This window comes from Aedes aegypti, chromosome 2 (genome assembly GCF_002204515.2).
Source record: "Aedes aegypti strain LVP_AGWG chromosome 2, AaegL5.0 Primary Assembly, whole genome shotgun sequence".
In the NCBI taxonomy this organism is placed as follows: Eukaryota; Metazoa; Arthropoda; class Insecta; order Diptera; family Culicidae; genus Aedes; species Aedes aegypti.
The window spans coordinates 400,587,072-400,607,923 of record NC_035108.1 but is presented as its reverse complement, the minus strand read 5'-3'; the positions used below and the strand labels follow the sequence as shown (position 1 = coordinate 400,607,923).

General features: G+C 36.4%; 2 protein-coding genes across 4 annotated transcripts in view; one reads left to right on the top strand and one right to left on the bottom strand.

Annotated features, from left to right (window-relative positions):
• Positions 1 to 20,852, bottom strand: part of LOC5577896 (serine-rich adhesin for platelets) — a 404,297-nt gene that overhangs the window by 159,406 nt on the left and 224,039 nt on the right. The window lies entirely within an intron of this gene.
• On the top strand, positions 8,603 to 10,395 carry LOC23687672. The gene is made up of 2 exons (XM_011495423.2): positions 8,603 to 10,081; positions 10,148 to 10,395. The coding sequence occupies exons 1-2, from the start codon at positions 8,855 to 8,857 to the stop codon at positions 10,340 to 10,342; spliced, it is 1,422 nt and encodes a 473-aa protein (XP_011493725.1). The 5' UTR covers positions 8,603 to 8,854; the 3' UTR covers positions 10,343 to 10,395.

Sequence of the window (20,852 nt, the reverse complement as noted above, 5' to 3'; positions counted from 1 at the left end):
TTAAAACTGTTTTCCAAATTACTTCCGAGCGGTACTGCAAATCAAAAATTTATTCGTTAGATTATCCTTACGTTTCAGTCAGTAATTAATATCGAAATCTGTATTGAACTTTTGAATTCCAATTTTTTGTTTTAACCCAATTGCTAAGGAAAACAAATAAAAAAAATGTAGGGGGGGGGGGGGGGTTGCTTGAAATGCTACGTATTTTCCAAGGGGGGGGGGGGTGTATCTGCATTTGTGACGAAATGCTACGAGAGGGGAGGGGGGTGTAAAAAATCAGTGAAAAAATGCTACGTCATTTATGGACGGCCCCTAAGTTTTAAAAATCGTTCATAGACAACTTTGACGAGAAACTAATATTAAAAAAACTAGAGTTGAATAACTTTATTTTGTTGAACCACCCTGCGATTATTAGGAAAAAATGCTTTAGATTGGTCATTTGGGATTTTCAATCCCGATATATTTTTATACATAGCTAATAGTATGCCGCACGCTATGTCTGAACCAGACGATTATAAAAATCGAATGTACATCGGATTTTTTCTCGCTAGAGTTTAGTATTTGGGTTATATTTTAATAATCGGAAAGTTTTAAAATATTTCATCGGTGAAATTTTGATTTTTTCCACTTTTTAGCCATTTTTCATACTAAATCCCTTGAAAATCTCGTTTTAGACGCATTTCAGCCCATACAAAATGTATGAAAAAAAAAAATTCACCGATAGAATATTTTAAAACCTTCCGATTATGAAAATATTGACCAAATACTGATCTCCAGCTAGAAAAAATCCGATGTACATCCGATTTTTATAATCGTCTGGTTCAGACATAGCGTGTGCCGCATGTTGTGATTCCATTGAGGAGACGTAAAAAACGCTATAAAAATGAGATAGCATTTCAAAAAAGAAGCCTTTTCAATGATGTTTTTATTTATATATTCTTATAAATATGACTTTTTTTGAAGAATTTTGTATAATTGTTGTAAAATTTATCCCGAATATTTTATTTATTATTTAAATTATAGTTTCCGCACAAAATTTTCAAAAACTAAATTTAATTTGTTGAATTTTAATGCAATTTTGCATAACAAACTTTTAGAAATTTTTAAACAACTTCAAAATTGAAAAAGTTGCCTTATACGGGCTGATCCAGCAAAGTTTCAGTGGCAGTGTGAAACTGTAAGATGTTGTCTGCCAGTTACAGCAAATAACTCTTCCGCATCGTTCCACACTTGGAATTTCAAGCGGTTTGAAAATTTCTATTCTTATCACCTGTAGCAGTTTTCAAACGTGCATTTGAAAGACCTTGAATCCATAGCCAATTAAAGCGATAGTTTTTCATGTGTTTATGAGATGAGATTGTCCAGAAAATAATAATAAAGTAATATTTCTATTGTTTGCATAACTGTCCTATGTAGAAGCAATAATTAAATAAATGGCGTATATCACCGTTTTTACGCATAACATCGAAACAGCAAGTTTTGAATATTTTAGGAATAAACTGAATAAGATACAACGGTAGCGTTGTTTAAAACATCCTGCCTCGCATAACTTAGGATAACGCCCTAAAAGCCGTTGGTAACAAAATGTGCAGCTCGCTGTTTCTAGGAAAATAAATGAACTTACATCCATATCATCATAACTGGGAGATAGATGGAGATCTTCTGTTCTTCAAAGCGTTGTGTAATATGTTTTTAAACCAATCATATGTTCATAATAACGAGCTTAACACTTTGTTACCAATGGTTTTAGAACGTAACCATACATTATGCGAGATGTTTTCTATTCAAATATAGACTGATTAAGAGTAATCCCACAATGATACGTTTATCAAAGTATTTTAAGCTGATAGCTTTTGAATTTTATATTGCTGTTTTGCTTCATTGACCTTAGGGCCAGTTATCATTATTTTCAAATTTGCTAATATTTGTCGTTAAGATTAAAAACTCTTTGATAATATTGTTATATATGACCATTGGCCAACCTTTTGCTTGCTGCCTAAATATAATCTATTCAATAGCAGACCATTTGATAAAAAAACCTTAAGACAAAACGTTAGCACTATTTTAATATTTGTTCACCCCATATGAAAAATTAGGCCTGGTTAACAAAACAGGTTGAGGTAAAACATCCAAAAACTATTGAAAATCAGATTTCTTTTTGGTCCCTTGGCGAGCCATCAAAATATTCCAAACAAAATAATTTTCAATTTCAAACTTTGAGTTCAAAAGTAGTTTACTTATAATGATTTTGTTTTCGATACAATTACTCACTGATAGGTGGATATGGGCCAGGTAGTGGTTCAAAATAATCCTAATTAAGCTAAAACCGTTTTCCAATCAATATTAGGGCATACGAAAATCATTGAAGGCAAAAAATAATTTCGATTTGAATGGTTCGTCACCTCAAGTGTCGGCATAATTTTCCTCTACATAGAAATTATATGAACAATTATATTTACGTATAAGCATGTATATATCTCACAAATCATTGTTTATCATGGTCTAATCGCTTATCAAAGTGAATCCTTTGACCCAACGATCCTCCCCATTAACAAACATCCCTCCCAGTAACCTTTGTGGAGATGCAGAGGCAAACACGGTCTCCAAATAGCAAAGGTTACACACTAACATTCCTTCCCTCAATCCCACCTGACTGCAAGGACGTGGCCGGCGCCGTTATTGACCTTGTATAAATAGAGGCACTGAATTATGCACACTGAAGAAGATTATGGCCAATCCCAGCTGAACTTCTAGTTGATTCTTTGTGCATTTTCACTGACTTCGGTCAATCACGGAATAGCAACCATTGATATGTGTAGTCAGTCTAAGCTAAGCTAAGCTAAGTTAAGCTACCAGTGGTAGTTGAAATATGTGTATCTGTCAAAGATGAGCAATTAGGGCCAAACGGCAGTTAAAACTACCTTGAAGGCCTAACTGTCCCATATGGAAAAAATAACGCTCAAATTTTGAAGTTTGCTTTCTTATGTGTGTGTTATGCTTTTGCCCACATCCTTCGCCACCACATACATTGCAGGAACAGCATGGTCATTTGCCGTGACTGTTTAGGCACATTCGATACAAACCTTTCAGCTGAACAAGTTTCCAGTCGTTCCTTTGAACTGATGGCATTCCGCCACTCGATGTCCACTCGGATTACACACTGCACACGGCTGGCTAATCTTCACGGAGGTGAGAGGATTCGGCCCTCCGTTTGTTGCGGAAGTTGTCTTCGAGGCTGACCCTTCATTCGTCAAAAGAGGGTCCTTGATTTCTGCTTGTCGTTTCTCGCAGTTGTGCATTCTCCAAGACGTTTAAAAGACACATCACTTGCCGCTGTTACCAGCCCGGTCATGTAGTCTCCGAAGGTTTCGAAGGTGGTCGGAAGGTTTTTGTTTTTGTAGATTTCTTAGTTTATCCGTATTGAACCAGGGAGTTTCTCTACAAGTTCCTGCATCAATGCAGGATTCGAAAGATGATTTAGCTGGCTTGCTGCTTTAAGATGTTCGACCAGATTTGGCACCAAAAGATCGAATTGTATCAGCGTTTCCAAACGATCGTGTCGAGGTGCGGAAATCTGTCGTATCTCCGTCACCAGTGACCGGATGAGAAGTTCTGGTCTACCGTACAGTGTACGCAGGGTCTTAATGACGTGCAGTACACTAGCAGGCAAGAGCAGTCGATTATGATCCGACTCCAGCGCGTCTCCCTTCAAAGATCGTTGAAGCCGGGCCAGATTTTCAGCATCGGCCTAATAAAGATCGACCAGTCTTCTGGGCTCCCGCCGAAAGTGGGGAGGTCCATTCCCAGAACCTGTCGTGTGGCGATTTGTACTTTAGTGAAACGTGTGGACCGGTGGAGGAGTAGGTAACGAGAGCGTCTGCTACTCGTCGACGCCACCTCTCGTATGAGGGTCTGACGTTTTTCAAGCGTCTCCTTCCTGATTTGCATCTTCTTTCGTTTTAGCTCCAGCTCTTCCTGTAATTTCAGCTCGCGCATCTTGCCTTTAATTTTCCGCTAGTCGCCGTTTTTTCTCCAGCCGACATTCCTCTTCGACTAACTGCCGCTAGCTGCTTCTTCGAAGCTGTGTTAGAATCTCCCTTCGAGGTAATGGGGTAGAATCAGAAAATCTCGAAGAGAGATTCTAAAACAGCTTCGAAGAAACAGTTAGTGGCAGTTAGCCAAAGAGGAACGTCGGCTGGAGAAAAAACGGCGACTAACGGAGAAGAAGACAAGATGCGCGAACTGCAATTACAGGAAGAGCTGGAACGAAAAGGAAAGAAGATGCAAATCAGGAAGGACCGCTTGAAAAAGATTCTACCCCATTACCCCGAATGACATTTCCCCGAATGACATTTCCCCGAATGACATTTCCCCGAATGTCATCACCCCGAATTCCATTACCCCGAATGCACCATTACCCAGAATCCCATTACCCCGAATACGATTCCGCAGAATTTATAATTACTTGACATGATGATATTAGTGACATTTCCCCATAATATTGGAATTCGGGGTAATGTCATTCGGGGTGATGGGTTTTTCGGGATTTTGAAATTCGGGGTAATGGCGTTCGGATGAATGGCATTCGGGGTAATGGGATTCGGGGTAATGAGGTAGAATACACTGCACTGTACCATCTCGCTCTCCACCGTATCAGGTCGGTCGCATGACTGGCTGTTCCGTGGGGCGTCGGGGTTTTGGGAATCTCGAAACTCCATTCTTGCTACCACAAATATCTTGAAGAATGTGGGGTAGGGTGCATCAACCCTCCGAAAGCCAACGCAGGATTAGGTGAGTTTAGCTTCAAGCTATAATCTGCATATTACGTGTTCAAAATAAGGTGGAGTAACATACATATTTGGTGACCGTTACTTTAGATAAATCAAAAGTCTGAAAGATCTAAACGCAGCGCCCATTGAGCAATCCTTGTTGGCACACAAATATTGAATTTATCGGCCTAGGTATCTGGCACTTGGGGATCGCACCCTAAATTTCAATAAAACAAATTAAAACTTATAATATTATGATCAAAATTATAACATCTACATTTATATTTTGTCGATAATCATTTCAAGAAGGTCTGGGATGTGAACACAGAACGAAGCAATGAATTTTTGAAAAGTACAAATCAAGAGAACCAATCCTATATTTTAATTGAATGTTTGATCGAGGCCCAAGTAAAAATGGTGCAAAAGTCAAAACTGAAAAAGCAGTTTTCTCTTCTTAAATAGACAAATCGAAGAAAATAAGAACACACAGCTCTTTTATTTTTCAAATAAAAAGGCTGTGTGTTCTTATTTTCATCAATTTATTGTTTTAAAAGGAGAAAACTGCTTTTTCAGTTCTGACTTTTGAGCCATTTTTTCTTGCACCTTAAGTTCAAAGCTTAAAATCACTCTCTGGCTGTGAACAATCGATAATATTTTAAGCTCAAAGCTTTGTTTGTTTCTGGAGCACTTTTGTGCACTTGAAGATTTTAGAAGTGACTTCAATTAATTTTTATCTTCATGATTGCTCCAGGATGCTGGAGATTTCATGGCACCAATTTTGGAAAACTTAGATTGTTCAATGAGCTAAATGCTTAAAAATTCTAAAAAAATCTATTTCAAGAATTTGTGTTAATGTTGGCCAATTCTATTCCAAAGATTCGAGAGAAATCACGAAGTGGCCATGTCCTGCGTTAATAAATATTTTTTCTCATGTTTTATTAATTGTATTTCGAAACAATACATGTATGATATAGGCTGTTTCAAGAAAAGATAAGAAAATTGGTACCAGTATATGGAAAAACGAGCATTCATGTTCCTTGTATCGTTCTAGCTATATAATTATCTTAAAGTGAAATAGCGATTCAATTTCAAAAGTGCGCCAAAATATCGAAAGCACAAATCACACAACAGAAGCGCCAGATAGCAATATACGTGAAACATCACCAAACATCACAGCTGAACAGTCGGTAAAAAATTACAGCCCAACCAGTCAAAATTTTGAAGAAAAAATTTGAAAAAGTTAGAACGGATATTGAACTTTCGACCTACCGATCAGAAAACAGGCTTTTTACTACTAAGCCAGCTCTCACTGCGCGCAAGTGTTATGCAAACACTGAAACAAAAGGTCTCATGCCTGCCAGAGCTGCTGTCAAACGATTTCACAGGAGGTATCATTCAAATATTACGTAAGGCCTAATTTACCAATTTAAGACCTCCTTCTTTCCCACACGTATCAGCTTTTGAATGAATAATTTATAATTTTTGTATGAACCGTAAGAATGTGCTCGACGCAATATTTGAACGATCCCGAAGTTCGACAAAAAATATGCTGTAAACAAACTGTTCGAATTCAACAGGGTTACAATAAATTGGTTTGCTTTCTCGGATATTGTTAGTTAAATACAGTGAAACCTCCATGAGCCGATGTTCCATGACTCGATATCGACTCATGAAACCATACTAGAAACAAACTTTCATGACTACTATGATGGTCCCCTAAAACAGCTTTCCAAAGCATTACTACCCCATGAATCGATATTTCCATAAGTCAATTGTTCCTTTAGATATCGACTCATGGAAGTTTGACTGTAGTATATTTTACAGAAAAATCTGTATTTTGGGCGGCTACCTTTCAATTTTGAGTTGTTTAAAACTTTCTAAAAACATCATTTTGAAATTTTATTGCAGATTATTTGGATATTTTATTTAAAATTTATTGATGACAATTTAACCGATTTTTTTATATTTTTTGAGAAACTTCCTGATACAGTCACCCCACAGTTACGGATAGCACACAGATATGGATCAGAGTAAACTTAAAAGGAGAATATCTCATTTTACTTACGTGAACCATAAATATGTACAGCATTGCAATCAATCATAACATACATTAGAATATTTTATCGTCCGTATGAAATAAAATGATATTCATATCCCTAGAATCGTTGATTCATAACTTTGGGGCATTGAAACCCATACCACAGTTATGAATCAACGATAAGACAATAGTGGTTTCGCAGCGCCATCTCACTAATACATTCTCACTTGTGTAATCGTATAAAAACGTGTTGTTTTCCACCAGCAAATCAGCTGTCATACTGTTGTAGAAAAAGATTGAAATAGATTTCGTTTTCAGAATAGTTCTAAAATGTACAGTTGTTTCGTGTTCAGTTTATTCAAGCCTTAAAACACATCAGATGTTTCGGCTTCTATCGATACTCAAACAGATCACCAAAACGACCAAAAACGACATGAGCTATGGATACAAGCATGCGAATTGGAAAAGAAATCTCCAGCTTCCCATCACCGTGTTTGCAATCGCCACTTCGTGTCTGGTAAACCTACCAAAAGCTTTGAAAAGGATGCTGTAGATTGGATTCCGACGCAGAATCTATCAGATGAGGTCATATCGGAGAAGGCAGACTCTGGGAATATATCGGTAGAATGTGAAGAGGAGGGTAACAATCCGGGGCACTGAACTTAATCCAGTTGCCCCGGATAATGACCACAACGAAAATTTAAAGTGCAGTGTTGTTCAGTCCTATGACTTGACAGCATTTTGTTTACATTTTCAACCAGCAAAACTTATGTGGTTGTGAAACATATCACTAACACTAGAGAAAGCAGAAACCACTATTCCGAAAAAAAAACCGCCAAAACGTATGCTTTCACTAACACACCATTCGATTAACTCATAGTTAATATGCTGTTATAGTGCTCTGATCCATAATATGAGTCGATTTGATCCATAATAAGGACCCTCATCTTCCACTGATCCACATCTGTGGGATGGATAGGGGGGTAAAATGAGCCAATAATTAGCTACCCAACATTGATTCAACATGGCGTCCAGTGTCTTTGTTTTGATTCTTTTGGGACTAACAAAACATATGATTTTGTGGATAGGAGACATCAATGATACCTCACTGATGCGTAAAACATTCAACAAAATGTTGAAAAGAGGAAGAGCGTCATCAAATATGACGATGCAACGCAATATAATTAATTGCCAGAAACTAGCACTAGCAGCACTTGAGCCGTATACTCGAAAATCAGGATCAAGTAAGGGCAAACCGACCAGAAAGTGGGTACCAAAACGCGAAGTACCAAAAACGATGTGAGGAAGAGCCAAAATGTATGCAGGATGACAGCGGTGTCAGTTCTCTGGGGATGGACAACGTTTGAAACTTCGATATAAATCGACGCTTTTTCATAAATGATCGCGAATATTGAAGTGTGTTCCTCAAAACAACTATGCAGTGCCAGCGATTTTTGTTTGTTTTGTACAGCGTCACCATGATTTGTAATCATATTTTATTCTAAAAATTGATCCTTAGTTGATCCATAACTGTGGGGTGACTGTACTTGACGATTGATTGGTTTAAATATGAGCCAGTAAATTTGATAAATTTTCTACAAAAAATGAAGACGAAGAAATTTTACTTGTTCCCCAAAATACATCACAATATTTCGATAACCAAAAAATCTAATTTCTGCGCAAAGTTCAAATGTAGGATGGTGACAATTTATATTGTTCTTTTAGTCGATTGTCAGGGTAATTGAAAACAACGAGTGTTAAAATATATTTGAAGCCGTTCACGTTACTTTTACAACAACTGACTACCCACATGAAAGTTCTCGATCATAGGTAAAATAGAAAAACGCTTTTAGGGAACTGACGATAACCAAAAATCGAAGAATGCAGAACGGGTTTTTATACCTGCATCTTCGAGCCCTTTTCCCCCAGCAGCACACGCTACCCATTCTAGAATGACCGCTATAAGATGCACACCCGTTCCCCTCGTGACCTCAGTCCGATTTCGAAAGCAAGAAAGGGCGGATTGCCGTGAACCCTTCCCGTTATCATGGCTAGATCGGTTGTTGGTGTTTTGTTGATCGTTTTCGGATTGCTTTCCGGAGCGTGTCGAGCAGACTTCGGTATTGCCGTTACTATTCCAAATCTTCGAGAAAGAGTTGCGGATGCAATTGGAACAAGATTGACGCGATTGCTGGCTGCTAATTCCACCATTACCGTGGATATTGATTCGGATGTGACTGGGAACCTGGATGCGGTGGTGGCCATTACGAATAGCATCAACGCAAGTTTGTCGCAAATCTACGACGTCACTCGGGAGGCAGTTTCCGACAACAATACCAATTCAATTGTGCTGTTTTCTGGACTGTTTGGCAATATCACTGCGGCTACTTTGGATCTTGTGAGCGCTGCAACTGTGGCACGTGCTTTTCAAACGACAGTTAATTCTGCGACCTACAACGCCATTCTCGGAAACGTAACCCTTCTTCAAGAACAAGCATGTGGACTGATTCTTGTATTCTCTAAATTTGCCATAGCAGTGGACAACGTTCAGCTTTCAAAAGTGCCAATCACAAGTGATAACGTATCGAAAATTGTAAAACCATGCATCGTAGATCATCTTGTGGTTTCGTTGAGAAGTATAACAGCAGCCATAGATAACCTCGCAGATATGTTCACATACATTATCAGAGAGAAATCAGCGATCGTTAATCAGGTTAGGAGCCTCGATTCGTCATCAAACGTCGCGTTCCAAGCTCTATCACGACAGGCCTCCCTGTACAGCTCAAGTATATCCGACGTTTTGAAAGAAACCATAGCTAACGTAAACTCATGGGCATCAAGTATTGCTTCGGCAGTTGCACCAATCAACGACCTGTTTGCCACCAGTTTCTCGTTCGCTCCAGACACGGACACTTGGCGGAATATCACCAGTATTTTTCTCGATTTGCAAACAACCGTGTTGCAGAACTTGGTCAATCAAACGAGCGTATCCGCAGGAGCTCTGTACAACGTTTCCCGGGACATTGTCTATGCAACCTTCACCAACGGTAGCGAGTTTGTGGGATCATGCTCGTGGAAGTATTCCTCCCAGCTGATTCAAGCACCGGTACAGGTGAATCGTCTGTCAGATTGTCTAACAGCGGAAACTGGTAACGTACTCAACTTAAGCCCTATGTTAACTCCTTTGCTGGAACAACAGCAAAAGGATCTGACGTCGATTACTTCGCAGCAGCTATCGACCTGTACAAGCTCAAGTGGAGCTTGTACTGCTGTGGTAGGTTTTCAAATTGTATTGGCGTAGAACAAAATTGATTGATTGATAAACTATTTTCATTAACAGTATGTGGAAGCATTTGATAAGCTGAATTCCCAGACACCTATGCTGCTGGACGGAGCTCAACGTATCCTCCGGAAGGAAGCCGACATCATGCTGGCCCGATTCCGAACGTGCACCGAAGCGACCACTGCCGATATCTTGGATAACGTACAAATCATATTCACTGGGTTCGAGAACTGTTTGGGAGTAGGACAGTAGATGTGTATTATACCTTGAGATTTTGTGAATTAAAACCGAAAATATACCTGCAATGCAGGGCTAGGCCTTTCATATGTTAAAAAGAAATCCATCCAATAATAGGTATTGAGCGTAGATTCAGTGCCAACACTCGATTACTTAACAGCGAGTTTTTCCAATTTATCTCAAAGTTTCAGATATTTGCTACCCAACTCAAACAATGTTACGTAAAAGACCACTCTGGTTCTTTTAGCCACGTATAAACCCACAAATGACCACAGGACTTTTTGATTGAAAAAGCTTTGATTTCAAGCTTGACAGCACATTCTTATATAGTATGAAAAACCGTTTAAGCAATTCTAAATAAAGTCTATCTTAAGATGATCTACTTAGAGATCATAATAAGAGGAACAATTTTTTAACAATTTTGTTAGGCTCAATGGAACACTTGCTCTGTTATAACTTTTTTTACTATTTTGAGAGAGAAATAGATAATGTATCGTGGAGCAAGTGAATATATAAAATAGTATAGTTGAAGTTCTTCGAATCGAAAAGACTAAAAATTAAAGTGGTATTCTAAAATCGCTTATCCCTCAGTTTTTATAATAAATACTGGTTGACCAAACAAACCTTGCTTTGTCACGCAGTAGGCTATTTAATACTGTGAATCAAACTTCAACAGAAAAAGTGTAAACTTTCATCCCCCATTTAGTCGATTTTTCTTCCGACTTCTTCATTTTTTCTGATTTACAAACACGTCGGAACACTTTAAGAATCTCACTGTAAAAAAAATCTGAATCTATTGTAGTTTTCATTCCAAATCACCATTCCGTTTTTTTTTGTACTAGTGATCCCAGCAAACTTCGTCTTGCCATCAAGTAGACTGTTGAAAACGTCATGTCATCCCCCATTTAAAATGGCATATTAGTCTCCTCCCGTTTTCCCGATTGTTCCGTAGGTTTTCCTAAACTTTTTCATCGCACTATCACGTCGCACATTGTAGAGTGCACCTGTGAAAAACTTAAGTAAATCCGTTCATCCCTTCCTAAGCCATTTCGTGACATACAAACACCACTCCATTTTTATTTATATAGAAGATATATGTATACTAAGGGGCCTTACTTAGCCGAGTGGTTAGAGTCCGCGGCTACAAAGCAAAACACTACGCTGAGTAGCCGGTTCTGTCCCAGTGAGAAAGTTAATGCCAAGAGGAAGATATATGTATACTAACTCAGGATTGACATTTCACGGGATATCCGTGCAGTTTCTTCAATTGAAATTTTTCAACCCACGTCTTCCTTTTAATCGGCTCTTCACAGTGGACACCGTAATATCGTAAAGTTTATTAGCTTTTTGAGCAGTTCGTTGATTTTTACTAACCATCAACGCTTTGAGTACACGCAGCGAACTGTACTATCGAATTTCATACATTTTGCCTTATGAATGGTGGAACGATTATTGCTATCAGTGATGCCACATACACAGATTTATCTGTAATAGGGTAACGACTGTTTATTTCGTTCTCAAACGCTAACAGTTGGCGCCAGCGGCAAAAAGTACAGACAACAATCTTTAGAACATTCAGTTTCATTCATTGGCCGCTGAGCGACGACACTGTTGTTTGTATTCCACCCACTGATCGCGCTACGCTGGATTCTCAAATTTCTCAAACTTTCAACACAAGCGCATGGAAGAATGGTAGTCGGAGAACTGTCAAAACGTGTGGAAAATAATGAAAAACGTAAATTACTTGCAATTAGGGAACTGGATCAAAAAAGTAGTGATTAGAAATCAAGTGTAATGTGAATACATAACTTTTTGTGTTTAGTTCATCTTCCGTGGTGCTTTCTTTGCTTCAGGATTTCGTTTTTACTACCAATGAAACAAGAGCCATCTATTGCCTTTTCAGTTTTGAATATCGCCCTATTACACAGATTTTTCCCTACAGATTTTCTTGCCTACAGATATCTGTGATCACAGATCACTGATTTTTTAGATGAAAAAGATTTTTATGATTATAGGACATTTCACGGATTATATCTTCCAAATAAATAAAAAAAAGCCTTAACTCTGTTAATTTTTTTCTCAAAAACATAAGTAATTTTAATTTTAAGAAACAATTATGCGGCATTAACTTACTTGATCTAATGAAATGGATTTTTGTGACACAGATTTTTACCAAGATTTTTGGAGCTTGACTAAAGATAAAAAAGATTTTTTCATCCAAAACACAAATGAAACTTTGAAAAAATGTGGCAACACTGTACAAACGCTTTATTTATCGTTTTAGCGTCACTTCATCACATCAAGGCGTCGATAGACGCGTGGTGTACGCTAAGGTCTATCGATCGCAAGGTTCTTGATTCGATTCCAGGTTGCCGCGAAAACGTCTTTTGTTTTCAAATTCTGGTTTCATAAGGCAAATTTATGAATTTCAATTCGATTTCTTGTGGCGAATTTTCATAAGGGGTTCCTATGTTTATCAATAGTCCATTTGCCTGAGTTTGGATTTTTTTTTTTTTTTTGAATATTCGGCACGTTTTGTTTTTTTTTTAGGATAATTGCGAACCTTTCTAACAAATGGATACTTAAAAAAGCAAACACGGATTTAATCTCTAATAAGACAATTTTCATGTATCTCACATGGCTAAAAAATTGATGATATTTTAATTTAGTTTTTTTGAGTTTTCACATCGAATTTATTCTACACCTTTTTTATTTCAGTTTACAGCTACTGAAGACGGCAGCTTAGAAGAAAAAAGAAAATTATTTTACGCAACATCTTAATCATGGATTCTAGGCGAAAAAAAACGGAATTCGGCCCAAAAATACCGTGAAAAAGGCTAGTGTTCGGCATTCAAAGTGTCCGGCAATTTGATGCAGTGAAATTTCTTCAGGAATATCTCCAAGGATTACTCCAGAAAAGACTCAATACCATATGATTAAGAGATTTCTTCAGAAATTCTTCCAGAGATTTTCTCGGATATTCATCCAGAGACTCACAAGATTTTTTTTTTCTGAATTTTCGAAAGAGTCTTCAATGGATTAGGCAACGATTCCGCAAGGTATTCTCCAAGATATTTCTCATAGGATTGCTTCATGAAATTTGTCTAGAGGAAGGGATGGCTATAAACCATCCAGGGATATCTAGAGATTACTCTAAGGATTTCTTATTGTAATTTTTTTAGAGGTTTCTCTAAAGATGGCAGCAATTCCTTCAGAAATTTATCTAGGGGCTTTTCGAAAATTCTTCAGCAAAGGAGTTCCTCGAGAAATTCCTGGAAAAATTGATAAAGGGTTCCCTTGGGGCACTCTAAGGGTAATTTTTTATTAAGTCCTTGTATAAGGAAAATTCTAGAGGAATTTGTCCAGGAACTTCCGGAGGCCAATTACGAATCTCTAAAAAAATTTCTCGAGGATTTTCCTGGAGGATTACTTGATAAAATAATTGAAGCGATTTTCTTGGAGATATCTCTAGGAGAATTCTTGCGGAAACTCTAAAGAAATTCCAGGAGGAATTGCTGAAAAAATCCTTGAAGAAATCTCCGGAATAATTTCTGGAAGAATCTCAAGAGGTCTACCTGGGTAAATTTCTGCAAGTTTGCTTGGAGGAATTTTTGTAGAAATTAATGTATTTCTACAAAAGTACTTGATGTATTCGTGGATACAGCCAAGAACTTTTGTGGAGATAGTCCTTGGAGGAGTCTCCCCAACTAACAATTCAGAGCCACAAATAAGCATGTGTGCCTAATTATTGTTTAATAATGGTAATGACAGCTGAATAAAAAAATTGGAGCTTAGAAGATGCTCTTTAGACACAAACTTAGACCAATGTTCAGGGTTATGCATTGGAATGAACAAATTTAACAAATGTATATTATAATAGTATATTCAGAAGACGAACTAACTTTTTATCTTCTTCGCACTTCAGCTATTTCCACATATTTGATATAAACATGATTAAGAGCTGAAAAAGTATTTTATAAAATTCAGCTGGTATATTATAAGAACAGTTGATTTAAAGGAGACTAACATAACGATTAATAAACACATTGTTCAGCAAAAAATAGGCCATGCAAAAGAGATCACACTATAGCTAAATTTAAGGAAAATGGACAAAATATCCGAAATTCGTGATGAGCTCCGAATTATGAATAAAAAGATATCAGATACAATCATAAATGATGCTTTCTCAAAAGTTTTTAAATAGCTGTTCAGAAAATAAAAATAGCTAGCCTCCAGAAATACAGGATTATTTTGAAATACAGAAATAAACATTTAAGCAAAGTTTTCCGAGTAGAAACAAAGTTATGACAAATAAAACGTGATATTGAATTGAATGACATAAGAAATAAAAGATCTGAAGACAATAACAAAGTTTTGTTCCTAGAGATTCTGAAACATAGCAAAATTGTATGTTCGTAGATCTTATGAATAGCTCGCAGCTATTGGTCAAATCTCACAAAATATAAATATGACAAATCACTGAACATAAAGTTACATTTGTAACGTTACTACTTGTATGAGGAACGTCATTTTTAGAATTCTATGGGATGACAAGCTTGTATTAAATGTTTGGGTCCTCAAGGTATTCTCGTAAATTCTTGTGTTTTACTAAGAAAATTGGTTTTAGTTGACAGTGGTACAAGTTCTGTCCTCATAGCTGAATTTTAGTATAGGATTCCGATTCCTACAGGACACGTTATACTGAATCGAACCATTTGAAATTAACAACTTGATGTCTAGATTCGAGAAGCAATAAAATGCACAAACATATACCGTGATGCTACCATATTTCGCGCACGCTCCTAATTTCGCTCACTGCTATGTTATTCATGTTTCTTGATACAAATTGAATACATTATTACATGTTATGTAACAATTATTCAAAATACTATCTAACAAAAATTTCTTTCGCAAAATATGTTTAAAATGTCAGTGAGTGAAATAAGCAGCACGCGCGAAATATGGGTAATTTACGGTGCCTTCTTTTGGGCTATTTAACACGCCACAAACCATTTGCTTTCTTGGAGCATTTATTTTTTATAACTATGTAAGGTTCTAGTATGGCTTAGAGATTACATATTATTTAACGCTTTAACACATTATTCAACGCTTTAACAAAATTAGACAAACATTCAACAATTGACATTTATTTAAACAAAAAAACTCGTTACCTGATTTATTTAACCATTTCTGAAATAATCCCACACATCTAAATATTCGATTACTTTTCTTTCCAGGTGCGTAGTCCTCATAATCCTTCAAGTTACATAAATATATTCATATAAGGGACTATTTCTTTAATGTTGAATAGGTTTATGAAAAATGTTACGTCAGTTTCATCACCGCTTTTGAGATTTTGTAGATGTTTTCATCGGCTTTTTTCGGTGAAATTAAAGTTAAAATTTAGCATTTACCGAACGTTTCGACCTACTTATGGATTCGGTCATCCTCAGCGGTTCCTTAAATATTTATTTCTTTAGCAAATTATAAAATAATCGTTTTAAAAAACTTACATGCTATAGAGCAAATCCTACACCACCATCTACCTGTTTACTTCTGTTTTTATCAATCATCGTTTTGTGTTGTGAGTATGCTGGTGTTTTGTACATTTTGTTTTCCTACTTTCAACTTATCTATCAGACCATTGTATGCAGACCTGAACTTGATGGAGTCTCTTTGTAAATTAACAGTATTCCCTTCTCCTTTAATTTTAATGTAGAATGTTTCCGCTATTAATCGTGTGTCTGTTCTCGGTATTTCGTTTAGTATTTTGGTCCTATCAAAATTGAAGCAAAATTAAATTGAATCAAAATTGAAAAAAAAAGTTTATGAAAAATACAAATCATTAAAATAATTAACTTCTAAAAAATATAATTTATAAAATAAATGAATTGTAATATAAGTCAATGAACCATTCAAATTGAAGCTTAGAACAAACTACATCTTTTCAAGAAAAAGATTAATAATTTCAGACTGATTTTACTTTGTGTGAATAAACATTAGTTTTTACCAATATTGACATAAATTTGCTCTCTATGCGCTTAAAATAGCCGACTGAACTCAGCGCTTAAAATAGCCGACAGAATAGCAGTTGAATTAAAGACAAAATAAAGACCCCCATGTCTCTTGCAGTTGCCCAAAATTTCATGGCACATAAGGTAATACCGTGATGAATCAAAATCCGGACGGTACCAATATCCGGACACTTTGATAATATTTATTAATTTATACATTATTTGAATGTTTTTATGTTTGGGATTTTTTCATAGTCTATACTTTAAACATTGAAGATTATTATACTATCATTTTCAATCTAGTTAACATTGCCAAATAATTACTAAAAACAGCCCTGTCGTTGTAAAATTTGAGCTTCTTAGTCATCCCTATTTGAGGAGGGCGTTGCTATAGCCCAGAGGGTGGTTGTACTCCCAGGCGTTAATAAGGGAGTCTTACAAGAAAATTGTATCAAATTAAAATATATATTCCAAACACATGAGAACTAATATGCATTTGCACGTGTTTAGTTTGTGTTCAATGCTCATTCCAATTTAAATGTGAAACGGAGAAACACCTATAAATTTAAATAAATATATTAATAATTTCGAGCCCTCTAGAATCCAGATACATAGGAATACTTTCAAAACCAGGGACAAATGATCAAAATTCACGCAGATTCTCGAAATGGAGAGTGTTTGCTTCAACTCAATTTTCATTTAATTTCAGCATGATAAGTATCATCATACTAAATAACTCATACTATTGCTTAAAATCAAGATGGTGTCATAATACAATATGGCCACCAGATTTTTTACCCAAAATTTAATAACATCGTTCAGTTTACTGATTACAGAACCAGAGATTCAATACTTATTACTTTGTTGTACGAAATATGTTGTTTTCATAAATATAAAAAATCGTTCATTTCAAACAGCTAATACCATTGCTCACCTAGTTTTGGCAGAACTTCTAACTCAGTTTTTTCTTAGGGAATTTTCAAATATGACGTTCATCATTTTTCGGGATTTCTAGATCCCCACTCCCCTCTATCACGCTATTTCCAATAACTAATACATGCACTGTCCCACTTTCGTAGACCACCCCCCCCCCCCCTCCCTCAAATGATGAATGTCATTTTTAGGTGACCCCTTAGTTAGCTTTTTGATGGTGACCACAAAATTAAAAACGAATGGTGCACTAATGGTGAAAATTATTTGATGACCAAATTTAAAATGACCAAAATTATTTCATATGAAAGCTACATACTTTCTTACTTTGAATTGGGTTTTAGGATATATGAAAAGAAAGATACGTGAAGAAATACCTGACATGTATCAACAAATGAGCTTCTCTTCACACTGCTAGCTAGCGTAAGAGGAAACTACTAATATGCCTACTTCACCCTAACGAGATTTCCGACAGGATTGAGCAAACAAACATTTAGTTTGTCTGCGTATGTCCGAGAAAATTACAAATGAATCGTGGCATCGACTTAGACTGCTGAAAATACGTAAATTCCCTTATATTATTTTATATAAAAATTAGAATCGAAAAGTTAAGTTCACGAACCAATGCTCAAGGTTCCTTAAAGCAGGACATCTAGAAAATTTGAACCTTATTTTTGGATTAAACAAGAGGTTCGAACTTCAGCCAAATATATCACTAAATTTTAAAATGCCCTGGATTCCAAAATATTCCGCTATTTTTTATTATAGTTGTTTTGCGTTGGATCTATTAGTGGATTTTAGAATTGTTAATTATTCATTACAGCAGGTTTTCAAACTCATTTCAGCGAATACCGTTTTTAAAGTGTACTTGATAATAAATTTTCGTAACTAGCACATGAAAACTATTGGCCCAAAATGAACAATAATACGATCCGATTGTCTTTAGAACATATGAAATGATTTAATTTTTTGCTTAAAAATTTAATATATCTTATCAAACTTCAAGAGTTACTTGAGATGATTCGATCGATATTGTTTCATGCTGAAGTTTTGTCGCAATTTCAACATAATTTTTCTTTTTACACGAAATCGTGATTTATATACCAAAGAAATATCAGAATTCAGTGGTAACAAGGGATCGTATAGCTCGGAAATTTCAATTGATTTTCTACAGGGCGTTAATTTGCTCCTGATTACTCCAGGGTGTTCATACAGCTTGACCATTTCGATTGGTGTCCTTCAGAGCGTAAAGATGTACCTGACCTATGTGGATCAAGGTCAAATTTATGCAGGGTGTTAATAAAGCTTTGAATTTTAAATTATTGTTCTACAGAGAATTGAGATGAGCTATCTGAGATAATATCAAATTACTCCAGTGCATTAATACAGCTCGGGTTAATTTCGATTGATGTCATAGAGGGCGTTGATGTGCAAATGATCTACATAGAATTTGTTCAATATACTTCAGAGCGTTGATAAGGTTTGAATTTTCAATTGATGCTCTACAAGACGATGATATGCAGCCGACCTACATATTATTAAGTCAAATTACTCCAGAACGTTGATACTGATTGGAATTTTCAGCTTATGACCTACAGGTTTGACCTAAATGAAACATGGTCAAACTCCATGACGTTAATGAAGCTTTGGTTCATGCCATAAAGGGCGTTAATATTTAGCTGATCTATGTAGGATAAGGTCACATTACTCCAGGGCCTTGATAAAGCTTGAATTTTTCAAATGATAAAGAGTGTAATGATGCAAATGATCTACATAAGACTAATGCGTTTTAGAAGCTTGTATTTCACAATTCATATCCTGCAGGGATGCACCTAATCTTCTTGAAATAAGGTCAAATTACTCCAGAGCATCGATAAAGCTTGGAATTTTTAATTGATTTAGGGCGTTAAGGCGCACTTTATCTACATAGAATAAGGTCAAATTTGTCGTACCGCTTAGAATTTGCAGTTGATCTTTATCAGGGCGTTAAGATGCAGCTGATCCACATAACACAAGGTCAACTAATTTCAGTGTGCTGAAGCAGCATGGAAATTTCGATTGATTTTTCAAACGGGTTTTAAGATCCTCCAGAGATAAGTGAAATAAAATCAATTACTCCAGGGCGTGAATATAGCTTACCAATTTTAATTTATGTAGGACCAATTTTAATTTGATACAGGACGTTCAAATACACCTGATCTGGTTGGAATACTGTCAAATTTCTCCCGGACGATGATACATCCTGTAATTTACAATTGACGTTCTACATGGCGTTTAGATGCACATAATCGACAAAGGATAAGGACAAATTACTCCAGGGCGTTGATACAGCAATGAATTAATTAAATGATGTCCTATAGGGCGTTAAGATACAGCTCACCCATTTGAGGTAAAATCAGTTTACTTCAGAGCGTTGATACAGCTTGACAATCTCGATTGATGTTATATAGGGCTATGAGGTGCGTATGATCTACACAGGATAAAGTTAAATAACCGTAGCGGTTTGATACAGCAAGAAAAATTCGATTAATTTGCAATAGGGCGAAAAGATGGTTCAGATCTCGCCAAGATCTTTGTGGACTCTTACTCGCGAAGATCTGTATGGAATAAAGCCAAATTTTTCCAGGGCATTGATAAAGCTAGGAATTTTCAATTGATGTCCTACAGAGCGTTGAGATGAACCTGATCTACATAGGGCAAAGTTAAAACACTCCAGGGCGTTTATACAGCTCTATAATTTTGATCGATTTTCTACAAGGCGTAAAGATGCTCCAGATCTCGCAAAGATATGTGTGGAGTAACGTCAAACTATTCAAGGGCGTTGATACAGCTTGATCGATTGATGTCATACAGGGTGTTGAGTTGCACCTGATCTACATAGAGCAAAGTCAAAATACTCCAGGGCGTTGTTACAACTAGGAATTGATGTCTTCAAACCGTTAAGATGCACCTGATTTACATAGAATAAAGTCAAACTACTTCAGGGCGTTAATATTGCTTGTAATTATTAAATGATATCCTACAGGGAGTTAAATGCAACCGATCTAATTGAAACAAGGACAAATCACTCCACGGCGTTGATACAGCTTGACAATTTCGATTGATGTTACACAGGGCGTTTAGTTGCATCTGATCTACATGCAACAAACTTAAATTAATTCAGGTCGATGATACAGCTTGAATTTTCAACTGATGTCCCAAAAAGCGTTAGAAAAAATCTGAGAAAAGCTTCTTAGTCGTCGACTAAGCGCGACTAAGCAGGACGACAGGGCTGACTAAAAATAACAACACGTTAATCGTTTCTGTCGGACGTCATCCCTTCGTGGTCCTTGTGAATGCAGATTTAGATCTTTGAACGCACAACTCAAACCAAAGGTTGAAGAAAGAGTGTGTGAAGTATACTTTTATGGAGTGTTTTGAATACAATTAAATACAGAGATATACTTTCAATGTTTAATAGCATAACTATTGTGAATTATGAAGCAAATGTGTATTAAAAGGAGTTTAAAGAGACTGTCCGGGATTACGGGTCAGTGTTTTTAAACCAGGACATCGTGTGGAAGACCCACTTTTCAATAGTG

Bases quoted from the DNA above. Each gene is read 5' to 3' on its own strand.
- LOC23687672 (XM_011495423.2), top strand. From the start codon at position 8,855: ATGGCTAGATCGGTTGTTGGTGTTTTGTTGATCGTTTTCGGATTGCTT. The intron at 10,082-10,147 runs GTAGGTTTTCAA...TTTCATTAACAG, and splicing joins GTGGAGCTTGTACTGCTGTG to TATGTGGAAGCATTTGATAA.